The following is a 17008-nucleotide window of genomic DNA, read 5'->3' on the forward strand; positions in this document are numbered from 1 at the left end:
TAAAACATGAAACGTGTGAATGACTTCAAAGTTCTTGTACGTGAACATAAGTTATTAAAATAGATAATAACTACTTAATCAAAACACACGTTTTAGGCACAGATGAGACAGTTTTAGGTAGTTAATAGAGATGGGTTATACTAGGTAAATTTGATACTAGGTGCACCTATTCCTAGTATTTATTAATACTCGATCCAAATACCTATTCCACCTAGTACGTAGTAATTTAGCATACTTGACGCGACTAGTGCGGACTAATACACGTAATATGACTTTAAAATACAATTTTCTTTGAAAAGATACAACCGTAGTATGAATAATGCAATTTGAAATTGAATAATAATTCCTTCCTACATACTTCAACAGGTTTAGGACTGTCAACTTAAAAGTTGGCGTATTTAAAAGATATCAATTTCATAAAAATATTTACATATTTTTTCTTATTTACATGAATATGGTTTGACTACGTTTGTGTGCGTTTGCTTCGTCGCGCTCAAAGAAGAACGGTCACGCCCCATACAAAAAAAACCCAGACCCGACAGAAACGAGACATACCTCAGTTTTTTTGTTACGTCTTAATTAGTTAAATTATATATTTTTTATATTTGAAATCTATGTATAACACCAAAATATTACCCTTTGTTTTTGTTCAGGCGTTATACAAAAACTAATACAAAATGCCTATTTATTACCAAAATTGGTAAATGTTATGTACCTAAATGTCTATTACAGCTGCTATGGAATGTATCTAGGTGACCTGGAGATACAGCCGGATTATACAGGGTGGTTATACATATGGAACGATAAGTGATCTCACTCGATTATTTCTAAACTATACAAGATATCGAAAAACAAGTTACTGATTCTGAAAGTGCTTCACGAGCTCTTTCAAATAGTACCAATAAATAGGTTACAGATTATGGAAACTGGTAACATTGAATTTTTGGATTTTGTAACTTCTCGTTTCCACACTGTATAATCCGGCTGTATCTCCAGGTCACCTTGATACATTCCATAGCAGCTATTTAGGTACATACATTTACCAATTTTGGTGATAAATAGGCATTTAGTATTAGTTTTTGTATGACGCCTGAACAAAAACAAAGGGTAATAATTTGGTGTTATACATAGATTTCGAATATAAAAAATATATAATTTAACTAATTAAGATATGACAAAAAAACTGAGGTATGTCTCGTTTCTGTCGGGCCTGGGTCACAGATGACCGTTCTTCTTTGTTTGGTCAGACAGAGACGGAGTGAATCTCTACGTTCGCACATAAGCTTAGCGAGAAATACTAGGTGCGCGTAATACACGACTACGGATTACGCAATAATAACCTCTATTACTTTGCTGGTAGGGTATAAAAATAAAATAAAACACTAGGTGGATCAAGTATTTAAAAAATTGGAATAGGTGCCGCCTAGTACTGTAAAATACCTAGTGTGTGGATCTCTTCTAGTAAATACGTCTCATCTCTAGTAGTTAAGTAGACTTCACGCTAAAAAACTAAGTTTAGCTATCTAGATTTTAGACACTACCTACTCTCTCGTAATACCAATTAGGCAATAACCCAGTAATTAATCTAATAAGAAATTGATATATTAGGTAATTCATGATTATTAGTACGGCGAAAGTTTCTGAGTTACACCGAAAAGTTCCTGGCACGACAATGAGATCAATGCATACGATGTTATTTATATTACGAAACATATGGTGGGCTACTATGGTATTTCTACGCCTGTTTCAAATTAATCGAGTTGCATTCCATGCCGCGGATTGCCCGCGCCAATAGTAGAAAATAATCATGATTTAAAAATACAGGTCGAGTGGAAAAAAACAAAAAATAAAAGCTTGTAATAAAACAATATCATTTATATAAATATCATGTATTTACTCGCACCTAAATTGGTATTTGAATATTTTTTTTACAGTTAAAACAGGGTTCTTAACCATTCGGACTCATTTAAAACCAGTGTTGTAGACAAGTACGATATCGATTAGACATATCATTCTCGGTACCTACGGTTTTGTAACTTGTAATGTTATGTATGTAATCGTCATCTCGGCAGATCATCACATAGAAAAAATGGGCTTTAATAAGCTAGTCTGCAGTTTTATTTTTTTACATTATAAATACTAATTCAGTGGTCCAGTCTTTCCTGCCCAAACCAAATAATAAGAAACTTGTATAAAATACAGTGTTTGTAATTTTGAGGTACTAAGCCTAATTTTGCCTCACATTTTGTTATACTTATATTACTAAGAGTAGGATAACCTTCAATGGAATGTCTTTGCAAATAAAAATATCATAACATAACAATATTACCCAAATTATTTTGACATGGTTTTTCAGAGATAAACACTCTTCATTGATATATTTTCTAATTTAAAAAAGATTTTATTATTATTGTCACCTTAATATACTTAAATTAGATTGCATAACAGATAGGATTTTTCTCAGGCTGGAATTTTGTCAACGCTTGGCTTTGGCACAACCTTCATACCAGATTTTAATTAAGTATTTATTACATAAGCATCTCATTCTTAAAATCTTACAATTTATTCAATAGGGTATTTTCCATTTTTTGTCTAAGTAACAATCAATAGAAACAATTTATTCTATTATGAATACATACAAGTACCATCTAATTCCCAATTTGATCTTCATACATGCATCACAAGCAGTTATTATAATTATTGATCTAACTATAAATTATGCAATATTTATAAATTCTAATTCAGTGTATAAACATTTAACTACTAATAATAAAATTTAACATCAAACTGAAACATACATTTTATTTTGTTATCTATTGCTGGCAAAAAATCTATTTAATGTTAGTATAATTATTAAGGCACGAAGTAGGTGTCCAATTGCACTGTATCCACTTGTGTTTCTGTTGAATAGCCGCTTGAAGGCTAGGGCACATCGTTGGCAGACCGTTGAGCTGGAGACCAGCGCCTCCTGTCACAAGTCGTAGTTGAAGTAGTTGTGACGTCGCTCCAGATCGCGGATTTCCATAATGTCAGTCTTTAACCTAAGCTTCAGGATCTCACGCCATAATGCATCTCTATGCTCTCTGTTGGTGATGCCCATACGGAGCAGCGTGTTGTCATTGATCCTGATAAGGGCGCGCCCTGTTATATCGTGCTGTGAATAAACAAAGCAAGTATTAGTCATACTTACATTATTTATAAAATAATGGTATTAAAACTGAATTACAATTATTAACCAGTGTTCAAATTAGCGGGCAAAAAGTACGAAAATTAAATATAGCGGTTATTGATGAAAATGGGTGGGCAAACTCACCTCATGAAACCTCTCCCAATAAAGGTTATAGTAATCGCTACAGTGACGGCGGAGCCATTTTTGAACGTCTGCTTCTGTCCATAAGTATACAGCTTTAGGACGGGTGGTTTTCGTCTAGAACAAGGTTCAGGAACATAGAAATTATTACCATGAACATTAATACATGTAAAACATAACCTTGTGAATGTTTACCAACTATTACTATCTCTTATAGTTATCTCACCTTAGGTTTATTAGAATTCATACTAGATTCTTCAACCATTTTTAGGGTGTTAAACAATTCCAGGCAATCAGTAGAGTTACAATTATTTTCTTACGAAAATGTTTCTGTTTGTTTTCTTCGTATCATTTGACATCGGTTTGACAACTTTGACATTTACGGAAACAGAGCCACAGACAATCCCACAGAGTAGATATCGCCTCGAGCTATATTAATTTGAGCTGCAGAGCAGACTTGTAGCATAGCTCACGGATAGTGATACCGGTACTTTTACCGGTATCGCTAGTGAACTAGTGAAGCACCACTAGTTTTTTTTTATATGGCAACATTGGCTCTTCCGCTGTCAGTGTCAATGTCAGTCCTTGTAGAATAGAATTTGTCATTCGCTGAAAAAATAAATTACTACAGTTTTCAGTGAAATCTCACATAATTTAATTTCTAAATTGTATGATGCTGTTCTAAACGGATCAACATGGCCTCGAACTTGCAAAAGAAGCCCTCAAAGGGCATTTTGAAGACGTCGCGAAGCGTCGACGGGCAGGAAGGTACGCCTTCGACGAGTAAGCGGCCGAAGGAGCAGAGGTTCGACGAGTTGAATATTATGGAGACATTTCACCCGGCGAACAAGGATTACGGGCACATGAAAGTGGACGAGCCGAAGACTCCGTACTCGGAGGCCGTGGACGGCGAGCTGGAGCCGGGCGACGAGCTGGACGCTAACATCCTGGCCGCCAAGCTGGCCGCCAGCATGAACAAGCCGCCCAAGTGCATGGACGCGTGCGAGGACAGCGACGAGGACATGGACGAGCCCGAGGAGGTGCGCAAGAAGCGGATCGAGTTTGAGAAGAAAAGAAAAATGCACTACAATGAATTCCAAGTAAGTTTTCAGTTATAAAATTTGTTGGTTTTTGTGAGTCTTTTCTGACAGAAATTATGTTAACAAGCACTATGTACATACCTACTAAGATGAATAAAACCATTAGTGTCTCCTGATACAATTTTACAATAACCTTGCATGTGATTGTCTATGCATGTAGAATATTAATGTGCATATTGATAAGTATTTAATGAGCTCTTGTGCTCATGATTTATTGTAATGACAACAGATCTTTTGATCACAAGCTAATGAATGATTTTACTAATAGTTTTGATTTGAAGCTATGCAGATTATAAATGATAAATAAGCAAAATTTATCTTTATTGCTTTTATCACATTATAGGTGGAGGCTTAACAGTTTTGGTGTAAAGTTTATCTTATTATTTATTGGTTGTTCAAAACTGTAACAGTCTTACATCATTATTATGACAAAAGAACTTTGTAATCTTTAATTATTTTTTCTAATTTCCCTGATAACATTTTCAGGCTCTCCAATTAGCAAGACAGCTCATGGCCCAGGAAGAAGAAGAAGAAGAGGACGATGACAAACCTGAGAAGGCAGCGACCTGACTGCCGCGCGCCCGCGCTCCTGTACAGAACACTCTGCAGCCGCTACCTGCAGCTGCGATTTACTAATTGGTTTTAATTTATTTACTATTACACAAAATAACGAAAGGAAATCTAATTAGAAAGAAATCATCATATTTTAGTTACAATATTTTGTATTAGAGTAATTCATATACATTGTTTTCTCCTACTAGACTGATTTGAACGAGTGGTTTACCACTGACTTGTTATTCACTGAATCTGTGAGAGAAGATGATCGCATGAGGGCAAACAGTATAGATTGATTATATTAATATGTTCATGAATGTAGTGAAGTTTTGATACCAGTGATGTGCCAACTGGATAGTTTGTCTGATCAAGTGACTAGGTATTTGTAGGCATAGTACATTTTCATAGAGATGTGATTTTTAAAAAGTCATATTATATTGAAATGCAAATAAATTGTTACGTGTTCACTTTGAAATATCTACTATATTATAATATGTATACATAAAATTATTTTGGTAATGACTAGTCATGGTATTCGGTCTGAACGTTTAAAGTTCCAGCTTCTAATGTTAAATTTATTCTAAAGTTAAGTGATGGCAGTAGGATATATTGTTCCTTGTATCTGAATCATAGTGTTCAACACTACATTTAATGAATTTGCTATACTAAAGGCTTAGATAAGTTGACAAAAGTATTTGTGCAGTAGAGGGCAGGTGACAGATTTATTGACCAAGGGCATGCATAATAGTAATGACTTTGAACTAGTTTAGGTTTATCTCAGCTTCCTTATGGTCCTTTAAATATCAGAACAGTTCGCTACTAGATGCTACACTAGTGTTCTAAAAATCTACATAACATTAGATATCTTTATAGTCAATAAAAGATTGTATTTTTTCAAAAAAGTGTTTTTCGGTTATAAGAATAATTTATGTTTATTTCATTCTAAAATAAATGACAAATGTATTTAGTTTTCAGATCTATAATAATATAGTTACTTAATATCTGTTATTAAACAAGACCATGACCAATAAAATATGATTATGTGATTACAAAAAATGCTCAAGGGAAGTATTTTACCAGATACCTACTATATCAGTGATTAATAATCATGTCACAGCCATCATTTCATTTTGTAACATGCCCCCTGAATTCACATAAAATTATATGAAATACAGTATTTATATTTTTGTTACAAGATAAAGTAGATAATTATTGGAAATTAGATTTAAATATTTATGCAATAAGTATCGCTTGATGCACTTTGTTTATAATTGTATTCAATACATAAATTAAAGTACTAATTTACTGTCAAGAACATATTTTGCTAAACTTATGACTGCACATTATTCAATTAAGGATCATGGCAGTAAGCCACTTTCAAAATTTTAAAATAACTACGAAACTAACCAATGTTTTTGATCATCACAAAGCTACCAAATTGCTTATGGATAGGATATTAATAATGGAATAATATAGGTATAAAAATATTTTTTTATCTTAAAATTCTTTGGCATTAGATGTAATATTTGATACACGTAAATTTTATAGTTTAATGGATGTTTTCTTTTCTTCTAAAATGTCTTCCTATTTTTAGATTTTCTTTTATGTGCTTTTGTATGGTCACTTTCTGCTCCTGTGTCAAAACACAAAATACAGTATTTAGTGGTCGAGATATGCTTGAGACGTTTTGTATCGCCGAATGTTTACCGCTGCTACAGAGGTGTTAATTTTAGAACGTGTATCGACTATTAGTGAGCTTGTTTAGCTAATTTGCAACTAGTGGATTTTGTGCTATAATGCTGGTAATGTTCACTCGAGTGTTTTCAGTGAATATTTTCATAAAATGTAGGTTCCCTGAAGTTAGGCTTTAAATCCGATCATTCAATAGAAACTGCTCACAAGTCAACCATTGCAAATAATAAGTAATTTTTGCTCAAGTAGAAATTGTGCCTGTGTATTTTTCGATCGACTAAGAGAACAAATAAAAGCATTTGCTTAGTATTACAACATTATGCAGCTCTTTTGCACTTAATATTTCTCTGAATGCCTCTCTCAGCCACACTCTCAGCGTAACATCAGAAAAGAGGACTATAACAAGTAATGCAAATATTGTAGGAATAAAGGGTAATATCATTGTAAACGAGGTTGGAACACAGGGTCGTTTGAGAGATGTTAACTAATGTATTAACAGAATACTCCTCATAATATTTTTTGTATCATTTGAAAGTTTAATAAGTATGTACCTACGCTTTTATATTTTCTCTTACTCTTAAACATGCATTTAATTTTATTACTTCACGCAAGGTTCTTCAGTGCAACTATCAGCAAACTTAGTCTCTATATTAGGTAATAAATATTTAAATTAATACGAAATTATTTATTTATTTATTACTTATTGTTATGCTAATGTAAAAGATAACGTGCTAAGCAATACACTTTTGTAATTTGTTAATACCAGACATTGGCCTTAATCGAAATTAAATTTTTGCAATATAAAAAATGTACAGAATAAAGCGGCTTCTTTAAAATGTATGTGTAAATAGTTAAATAAAAAAATCTCTTAAAAACTGGTTTTTATTTTGTACCATACATTGGTTCCCAGGGGGGGCGCAAAGACCTTTACAGGGGGTCATCTGCCAGAAACCCGCGACCACTGAGAGAATGCATTCCAGTCCAGACTGCTCGATACGACCAATAAATAATCTTGACTGGAGGAGGGGGCGCGGAATTTTTTATGTGGACGAAAGGGGGCGCGTCTCAAATAAGTTTGGGAAAACCTATTATTATTAAAGTTACCAAACTACCTCCACAACATTTATGTACCTCAAAAAATATTATTTGGTCAGCAATTATTATGTATCTCTACTTAATCTGTGATTATTATGAAGTAAACAAATTGCAAAATTATAATTTGCGAATCCTATTTTCAAAATTGGCGCAAGCGCAACTTCAAAACTTGGAACTTTTTAATTGTACGTTCCGTACTTAGCAACATTATTATTTTATGTGTTAATTTATTAACATTTAATTATTAATTAATGGATCACGTTTGCTTTTTTATGTTTAAATTGATTTAATACTAGGTAACATTTTTTATATAATTGTTAAATCCACGTTTAACATTTTCAACTTACAGCTTGGTTAGATATACTATTATGCGTAACGGAACGTAAATTATTAATGGCGTTTGTATTTTGTTTGAAAGTGAGAAACGTCGTCTTGACAACGAACGAATTTTGTGGATTTTGTATGAATTGTTTGATTGATTTTACTATGTATTTGATAAATTATGGATGATCCGCAAAAACAATCGTCACAGTCAACTGAAATCAAGGTATGTGCTTTATTTAATTCAGTTTTATAGTCTTACGTTCCATCTAACTATCAAAAAGATATTTATATTCTTCGTTACGTTAAAAATAGTACAGAAATGCATACCTGCACTCCGTAACTATTAAAAGGAACCTACAAATATTTATAAAATTCGCGAAGTATCGTCCTGAAAGCATTTTTCCATTCAGGTTCCAGGAAATAATCCCAGTCTCGCTGGAAAGTTTAATTCTGCATAATTAGATTTTTTATTTATTTTTAGAATGTTCTTCCGGATGTCGTACATTCTCAACAGATAGCCGCTGTAGGCGCCGTCGAGAGCGCCGTAACACAGATCGATAACAGCCACAATATAGAAAACGAAAGCCAAAATCAGGATGTCCAGGAAACTAGTGAAACTGAGTCTATTTCAGAGCACATACCATCCAAAGTGGATTCTCTCTCGGTAACAGACAACGTCAATCACACACAATCGGAAGACTTGCTCAAAGTTGAAGGTCATCAGGAGAAAGTGTCCAAATCTAATTCTCCAAACATTCCATTCACTTATTCACCATTTAGTGAGCACCCTAGTTCACCAGACCCCAGTAAGCAGAGTACATCCTGGCCAATTGATGTCAATGCTGTGTCAGACATTCACCATATCAGTGAAGAGAGCCCAGTGAACTTAGCATTATCATCAGAAGACTTCTCTAAAGATGGCGAAACAAATGAGGGTAAATCTCAGTCATTACCTCACACCCCATCAGCAAATGATCATGGCAAAACACCTCAAGAATCTCCTAGAAGTGATAATTTTGTTGATTCTCTAAATGAAGAATCTGTTCTTAAATCTCTGGAATCAGAAAATGATAAATCTTTAGAAAAATCTAGTATGTCAAGGAATCAAGACTCGCTGGAAAAAGACAGTACGGGCTCTGAGGAAATAATAAAATTGGATATTCGAGGTCAGGGTGTTCCCAAGTTTCCATTACCTACTGCTAAAATCATATTTGGACCTCCACCAGAGGGAAGCACTGTCATAGATTCAAACATAGAGCAAATGCCAGTTTTTCCAAACTTACTTTCACCATTTTTAGTCGGAGCAGGTGACGGAATAAAAGTTGAAGAGGTGTTTGACTTCGATGAACAAGAACCAAAAGATATTTCCTTGGACAAATTGCTGGAATTATCACCAGACAAATCCTTAGAGGTGTCTCCTGACAAATCTATGGAACTTTCTCTTGATAAGCAGAGTTTTTCAAGTGATAAGAGTGAACAGAAAGACTTGCTTGTTGAAGAGCTTACAGTTGATGATGTGAAGGAGAGAGAGGATGAGAAACTGGATGAGCCATCGCTCGGGACACAGCCAAAGTCAATGCCTCCTGAAGAAACCATGTCATTCAGTACCATGTTCAGTACCATGACAACGGACTACAAAACAATATGTGAGGAATATCATGCAAAGGTACTAGTTGTAATCCATGGACTGTGCTTTTGTGTGTGCCTGCTCTATGCTCTACTCCTGCTTTGCATACTAATACTGCTTTTGACTCCAATGGCATGCTATGTTCTCACATTTTACAAGATACACTCTCTAATTTATGATAAAGTTTCTAATTTTTGTTTATGTTAACTGTATCATCTTCATGTAATAAATTATAATTTTGTTATAAGTTTTTCTTCTTTGTCTTTTTTTAATATGATAGATGATAGTGCCAATTTGAATAAGTACTGGTAGAAATGGAAAAAGTATTATTAGGTATTTCTACTTTCTCTTTTGAGAATTCTAATGCACAGTAATTTTAGGAGATAAAATCAATGGATTAAATATTTATTTAGATTCAAACTTTATTGTACACCATAATGAAGTGCAAAAGACTATATTAACTTCTTTGGAGTTCAAAATTAACCCATTCCTTGTTTAGCTTATCTGTGATTGTGTCATTATTTGTCAGAAATTGTAACCATAATTTGTCAAAAACTTTTCACAATATTTTTATGAAATTGTTATTTATCAGATTTTTTCAATGAAATGTGTTCTGTAAGTGCACTTATATTTTTTGTAGCATGTACTAATGGTACTTAACCATTTTAATGTTATAATAATTTCCACAATAAATTATTATCTTGATATTATTAATGCCTTTTGGTTAATTTTACTCATAATAAAATATTTTCTGTTATCCAATCTAGTTCTATAATGTAAAAAAAATCATGGTGTAGGTTTTAGTTTCATTTACCGATTCTACTTAAATAGTCTGCGCTTGTACACTTTGGCAATTTTGAAGATGTAAGAACAGAAATTGAACTGTCTCAGTGATAGCAACATTATTTTACTTTGCATTCAAAGTTCAGTAGATTTACTAGGTCTTTTTCTTATAAATATTCAGTAATGACTTGCCATACTGCCAAAGTCTAGCAGCGCGGACTATTAAACAAAACGCTTGCGACCATTATACATAAAGCTTGTCAATGTTGTACATGTACTGAACGCCTGTCTGTCCTTTCAGCTTGTGCACTTCGAAGCCGCTATCACGCAACGCGATGAACTAATCGAGGAACTCACGGTCTCCTTACAGCGGTCAGTGCGCGAGCGCGACGAGCTCAGGCACGAGAACGAACACCTCAGTAATGAGGTGCTTCAGCTCCAACACTCCGTCGGGGAGCGATCCTCCTCCGACCACGACACGGTCAAAGCTCAGCTCTCAGACTTCATGAAGTACCAGAGCATGCTCAAAGACGACAGCACGAAGTTCTACTCCGCTCTCATGAGCGGCGGATCATCCATACAGAGCTCGAACGGCGAAAAAGACATGGATCATGAGGAAATCACAGTCAACTACTCCAAATCTGATCTCCGATCGAGTGGATCCTCAGAAGAGTTTCAGACAGGCTTCGAAAATAAACTTACGACGATAATTAGCAAGTTCGACGAGTACATTGAGGAGAATTTGCGGAATAAGCTGAGAGAGAGTATCATTCAGATATTGTGTGAGGAGATAGGGAAAATGCGGATCGAATCCGACACAGAAGTTAAGGAGTTGGAGACTCAGATGCAGCAGGACAAGCAGACGTTTACAGTGGAGACGAGGCGCCTAAGAGAGCTGCTCGCTTCAGTTAAGGCGGGAAACGCGGATATAGACGAACTGAGGGCAGAACTCAGCATCAAACATGAAAAGGAAATGGAAAACTTACGGACCTACTTTGAGAAAAAGTGCTCAGACATGGAGAGGAGGTAGTTATTGCTTGAATTATTATTGTGTGTACATTTTATCTTATTTCTTGTGCATGTTGATAATGTAAATATTATTCTGTTTCTGCAAACAAGGCCAAAAAGAAGGTATGTAAAACATTTTTTGCCTGTTTATTGACAGCCTCAATAATTTAATAGATGCTTTGTTTGTACTTTTTGACTTGACTAAAGGCGTGTGTTGACGAGCGAAGCCGGTTTGTCACCTGTCGGGCTAGGATGCGCGCCGTGATATACTTTATCGACGTCAAAATGTATGGGAAAAATCGATAAAATGGAGTGATATGTATAATATGTATAATAAGTATGTATTTACAAAAAAAAGTATTTAAGTATGTTTATATCCGTGGTCTAGTACCCATGCCATAGTACAAGCTTTGCTTAGTTAGTTTAGGTTAGTTTATTTTATTTATTTATTATAACCGCTTATCGCGGCGCGCATCCTAGGCCTACAGGTTATTTCCTTTTTCCGGAGAGTAATCGGTGCTTGAACCAAAGTATGATTGTAAAAGATCACGTATTTTTTTCCCAGTTATTCAGAGGAGGTATGGCGCGGTCGCGCGTGCTTGTCTCCAGGCGGCTCGGCATCTTCGCTGGAGGGTTCCGCGGCGGGCGACTGCCTGCGCCGGCGCACACGCAGCGCCGAACTGCCCTCGCTGACGCTGGAGGTGAGAGCCAGCTGTTCCTAGCTCCCTTTAGATCCTTTTAACGACCACTTGGGAAACATAATATGACAAGCGGGAAACTGCCAGCAGGAAACACGTATTGCGATTGATTGCGTAAGACCTATTGTATAGCAATAGACTGCGTTAAGCAGATGATGATAAAAATTTGGTTAAGTTGATGTTCAATCTATCGTTTTATACTTAACGTTGGCACCACTGGCGAGTGACTGACCTTACTCTACAGTGACGCCATCCTGGTGAGTGCATAATATGGGATAGAGCTCTTACTACTTCAGCACTTACCAAGGTTAGCAACTTACCATTACTGTCTTAGCTACTAACAAGTGACAGAACTTTACTCTACATGGCATGGCAGCAACTGGTGAGCGCTAAAATAATAGCTCTCATCAGAAATTGAGTTGCCTCATACATATTAGTACACACCTCGGCTGAACCATTTAAGAACCTAGTAAGGGACACTTTTTCAGATTTTAGTTTTTTGTCATAAATCACCTTAGAATTAAGGTCTCCACAGGATGTGAAGACAGAAATCGCTCTATTACACTTAACACCGGAGAAACGCGATGCTAAAAACCTAGTAAGTCCAATTCAAATCTGCAAAAACCATTATCAAAACCTAGCAAGTTACAATGACCATTTAAAACCTAGTAAGTGCATGGACTTACTAGGTTTCAAAATGGTCAATGTGACTTACTAGAGGTAAAATGCTACTGTAATTTAAATATCATTTCGAGTTCTGTTGGCTGACACTCGATAACCATATCAAAATCTGGGGACTACATGAGTACTGATTCATATTCGATTTTGATTTTGATTTTTACGAAGCACTTTTGTCAAAAAAATAATTTTTAGTGTTAGTAAAGAGCATAAAACTTGCAATTTTTAACTAAATATATTATTTTATTCCATAAAGTATACTTTAGTAACTAATCTTTAATATAAACATCGGAAGTTATCCAAATCTTTAAGCATCTTAGCAGGGCAAATGAAAATGCGTTTTTTCGCTCTCCTGTAAAATTTGCTCCGCTGCACTTACTAGGTTCTTAAATGGTTCAGCCGACCTCTTAAGCCATCTACGATAAAAAAAACCCTTGACTGATACAGATCCCTTGGCCGAAAACCAGACAAGTAGCCCTTGGCAGTACAAGCTGAGCCACCTCCATTTGCTTCTACCTTTTATTATAAGTTTTATTTTGTAACTCCTTTTGTAAAAAAAGCAATAAACGATTTTTATTATTATTTTATTATCTTATCATTACAGTCGACGCCACTAGAGCAAGCTGTGAAACAGACTAGTAAGAAATACGAACAACAGCTGGAAGAACTGAGGGCAGAGCACCTGGCCTATATCAGTGACTTACAGGCGCGCCACGCAGAGACCGTCGCCTCCTTGGAGGAGCAGGTAAGGGTGACCTTTTAAGCCCCACGAATCGAGACAGTAGAAATCATATTGTTACGCGATCTTATGCGACCGCTTGCGATTTGATGGGGTGACACGTGAATCAGACCGTTGTGCTTACCATGAGTTTACATTAGACGTATTCGCTAGCGACTAGTCGCGACTGCATAGTAAAATATGTCACATATTTTAGTTCTTCTTTATTTTAGTTCACATATTTTAGTTCTTCACACTGCGTAACACAGTCGCAGAAACGTGTTTGATGTTTGTGAAGATGCATAAAACTATGTGTGGGAGGTAATTTGCAAATATTTGTGCATTAGCTATGTGAATAATTTGCGAAACTGCATAAAAAATACGTTGCGTTGCATTGAAACTTGAACACACTTGATAAACATCTTGACAAGTGTCATGACATCATGTAACAGACATGTACGGACACAAATAATATGACTTTCATTCAACAATTAGATTAATAAAATGTCAAAATATTGAGTTAAAATACGTCTTCTTGAGTTGTGGGGTGTAATAACACCCCAATGGTCTTGCAAAGGTTTACATGTGGTTTGGTTGACGTTAACAGGTCACTCAGTTGAAAGCCCACATCCAAACGTCCGAGAACACCGAAGCCAACGTGTCTGTCTACCAACAAGACATTGATCTTGAACTCGAAAAGGTCAGTCAAAACATTTTACGTTTTATTAACCGAATTCTGCGAAGATGCAGAGCCATTGCCACACGATTTGGGACCGTAACCTGTAAAAATTACAATGTATATTCGCTTGCATATTAAGCTTTTGACGTTGCCTCTACAGTAACTAATGCGTATATCAATATTTATAATGTGAATATAAAATATGGTATACCAAAATTTTTATAGTATAGCTCCCTATTCAATGTAATATTTGTTTCAATACCTTGTAGATATCTTTCTCCCACAATAATTATTAATTTAATTATGCAGTCCTTAATATTTTATTTAACAGTATTTCTCTAATAATAAGAAGAAGATACCTCTAATACTAATGTTTTTGTTGTGTTAAATAACTATGCATGCAGGGGAAAGTGATCATACAAATAACTGTCAGCTTTTGGTGGTTTGTTTATAAACAATACTTCATTCATAAAGTTCTATATTGCGTGCAATTATGATCAATGAATCATTATGACGATTCTGCAGTTGAAATTGATTATTTTGTACACAAAGAGAAATTACAATACAGCTTTTACACACTACTCACCATTTTAAAAGACATACACTTGATATAAGCCTTTTCTTAGACATTTTCTGAATGAACTATGTTGATAAAACTTAAGAAAATGAATACATACACCTCCTAAAACACAATCTAAGATGTACCTAGGAGTTTCAAGATAAAAAAATATTATATCTAAACATACGCTGAATACTCGAAGACACTTGATTCTCCCTTGATGCCACACACATTACAACTATAATATAAAATATCCTACTTCATTCTCTTTTCTTTTACCTCACTCCGGTAAAACCGGCATCGATATATCTATCGACTCGTCCACCACACGCACTGTACATACCCACCTAATGCGTCTCTTTCTCCTGCATGCCGGAATGCGACTAACCGCCTGTGTGTGGACAGAAGAGGTTCGAGGCCCGTGTGGAGCAAGTGCGCCAGGACGTCGTGCACCAGCTGCAAGAGCAGATACAGGTGTGTAGCAGCGGGACCCGGTCTCTAAGACTATGTATAGGGCGCGCGGCAAGAGTTGAGGCGATCAAGACGAGCAAATACAGGGAATATTTCAATGTTACCTATCCGCGTATCGCGTTAAAACTTGTTTACATTAATTCAAAGACAAGCAAAGGTTTGTATCCTCTTGTCGCGTTAATTCTGGCTTATTTGTGTGTTCTGAGGGCTTAGTGTGTGTATCTTTGATGTATCAAACGTCGTCACTAATGAGTCCACTAGCGAGCGCGTTAAAAATATATGAAGATTTTAGTTCTTGAAAGTTTCCGCTAGGGGCGCTGTACATTTAATGTCACTTTTTTACGCAGTCGACATCGAATGCGTTTGACGTAAACTCACACTACGCCCTCGTATTTAAAATAATTTAAATATTACATCAGTGTGAGTATAACTTCGCCTCAACTTTCGTTGCGCGACCTATAAAATAGCTTGTTCTTCTGTATTAGTGTTGTCCTAATGATCGGTAGTTTAAATGTCGATACTTTAAAAATGAACCGTAAAGATATAATAGATGAAGCTCAATATTGTACATTATTTAAATTATCGAGCGGCAGCACTGATTCGGATTACAGACGTCAGGCAGGTGATTCGGAAGCATTCAATGCCTCGTGATTCTCATTCAATACTCAATACTCTTTTATCGAATTGTACCATAAAAGCTATCAAAAAGCTCTGAATCGCCCGATAGATTTCATTCAATTCTCCATTTATTCTTTGACTATACTGGATCAAACTTTAAATCACTTTCTACTTTTATCATCACACTTATGGATCAGGTATATAATTTCCATATTTGGTGAAACTCTCAACAATAACATAAGTATGTAAATAATACCTCTATTTTACCATGAAAATGAAAATACCAATTACGAAAACCAGCCCGCTAGTTAGGCAAAGAAACATAGTCATTGACGTAATATCCTCTGACGCGCTCAAATAAACCCCATAGTGTAAATATTAGAGATGAAACGGATAGTTGTTTGGCCGGATACCGGATACCGGATATCCGGCCAGCTGCTAGGCCGGATAGCCGGATATCCGGCGGCCGGATAGTTGGCCCATTGTCTCGTTGCATGTCGTGACGAGTTTAGGTGCTTCGAACGCGATCAGTGGGACTATTAGTAGACTAGACTAGTCACACTTTTCGAAAATCGATCAGTCCGAATAGAAAGACAGATTTTGCCACCTGTCTATGGGGCAGGTCAATTCGGGCGATTTCGGTTGCCATTGGTTTTATTTAAATTCAAATGGTTTTTATTATTTTATTTTATTTTATTTATTACGGTATACCAACAACATTACATACAAAGTAATTACATGAAAATCTTACATATAGAAGTTTAGTGTGTATGCATGCCAATAACAGGTACACACAGCTTTGGCTAATATACTTAGTTTATTTCAATTAATAAACAATTCAATAGATAAGAAGTACAGTCAACAGCATATCAGACCACATTATTTGTTGTAGAATAGCTCACATTTTAAGTTCTTAAGGTACCACACTGTTCGGCTTGATATGCTGTCGTCTGCAGAATCAACACAGCGATTATAGCACCACTGCTTATATTTATTGATTTTTTATTGTGAAATCACAGGTAAATACATAAGTCAGGTCATAAAATGTTTGTAATAGATCAGTTGTGTGTGTGAGTGTGTGATTGAATAGCAA

The 17008-nt window shown here is 35.5% G+C and overlaps 4 protein-coding genes across 4 annotated transcripts in view; 3 read left to right on the forward strand and 1 right to left on the reverse strand.

Moving 5' to 3' along the window:
• Nucleotides 1–1854: 1854 nt before the first annotated feature.
• Nucleotides 1855–3697, reverse strand: LOC135079050 (protein aveugle). Its single transcript, XM_063973681.1, has 3 exons — nt 3537–3697; nt 3314–3427; nt 1855–3154 (listed from the first exon to the last, which is right to left on the reverse strand). Exons 1-3 carry the CDS (start codon nt 3573–3575, stop codon nt 2972–2974), a joined length of 336 nt encoding a protein of 111 aa, XP_063829751.1. The 5' UTR covers nt 3576–3697; the 3' UTR covers nt 1855–2971.
• Nucleotides 3698–3876: 179 nt separating this feature from the next.
• On the forward strand, nt 3877–7532 carry LOC135079049 (protein phosphatase inhibitor 2-like). The gene is made up of 2 exons (XM_063973680.1): nt 3877–4410; nt 4897–7532. Exons 1-2 carry the CDS (start codon nt 4006–4008, stop codon nt 4978–4980), a joined length of 489 nt encoding a protein of 162 aa, XP_063829750.1. The 5' UTR covers nt 3877–4005; the 3' UTR covers nt 4981–7532.
• A 643-nt stretch (nt 7533–8175) lies between these two features.
• The window catches only part of LOC135078572 (pericentrin-like), a 50439-nt gene continuing 41606 nt past the window's right edge, over nt 8176–17008 (forward strand). Inside the window, exons 1-7 of the mRNA XM_063973102.1 lie at nt 8176–8299; nt 8558–9742; nt 10788–11512; nt 12060–12195; nt 13475–13615; nt 14196–14288; nt 15232–15300. Coding sequence (XP_063829172.1) covers nt 8255–8299; nt 8558–9742; nt 10788–11512; nt 12060–12195; nt 13475–13615; nt 14196–14288; nt 15232–15300 — 2394 coding nt within the window. The 5' untranslated portion in view covers nt 8176–8254. The remainder of the gene's footprint in view (nt 8300–8557; nt 9743–10787; nt 11513–12059; nt 12196–13474; nt 13616–14195; nt 14289–15231; nt 15301–17008) is intronic.
• Nucleotides 8255–17008, forward strand: part of LOC135078570 (A-kinase anchor protein 9-like) — a 96156-nt gene continuing 87402 nt past the window's right edge. The window contains exons 1-7 of the mRNA XM_063973101.1: nt 8255–8299; nt 8558–9742; nt 10788–11512; nt 12060–12195; nt 13475–13615; nt 14196–14288; nt 15232–15300. Of these exons, the coding sequence (XP_063829171.1) occupies nt 8255–8299; nt 8558–9742; nt 10788–11512; nt 12060–12195; nt 13475–13615; nt 14196–14288; nt 15232–15300 (2394 nt within the window). The remainder of the gene's footprint in view (nt 8300–8557; nt 9743–10787; nt 11513–12059; nt 12196–13474; nt 13616–14195; nt 14289–15231; nt 15301–17008) is intronic.

The sequence above is a fragment of the Ostrinia nubilalis genome, chromosome 15 (genome assembly GCF_963855985.1).
Source record: "Ostrinia nubilalis chromosome 15, ilOstNubi1.1, whole genome shotgun sequence".
Lineage (NCBI taxonomy): Eukaryota > Metazoa > Arthropoda > Insecta > Lepidoptera > Crambidae > Ostrinia > Ostrinia nubilalis.

What these genes read in the sequence shown, in the direction of transcription:
- LOC135079050 (XM_063973681.1), bottom strand. Translation starts at nt 3,575, where the DNA reads ATGGTTGAAGAATCTAGTATGAATTCTAATAAACCTAAG. An exon ending in TGAATTCTAATAAACCTAAG is followed by an intron (nt 3,428 to 3,536) that starts GTGAGATAACTA and finishes ACCTTGTTCTAG; the next exon opens with ACGAAAACCACCCGTCCTAA. An exon ending in ATTGGGAGAGGTTTCATGAG is followed by an intron (nt 3,155 to 3,313) that starts GTGAGTTTGCCC and finishes GTTTATTCACAG; the next exon opens with CACGATATAACAGGGCGCGC.
- LOC135079049 (XM_063973680.1), top strand. Translation starts at nt 4,006, where the DNA reads ATGGCCTCGAACTTGCAAAAGAAGCCCTCAAAGGGCATTTTGAAGACG. An exon ending in TGCACTACAATGAATTCCAA is followed by an intron (nt 4,411 to 4,896) that starts GTAAGTTTTCAG and finishes TAACATTTTCAG; the next exon opens with GCTCTCCAATTAGCAAGACA.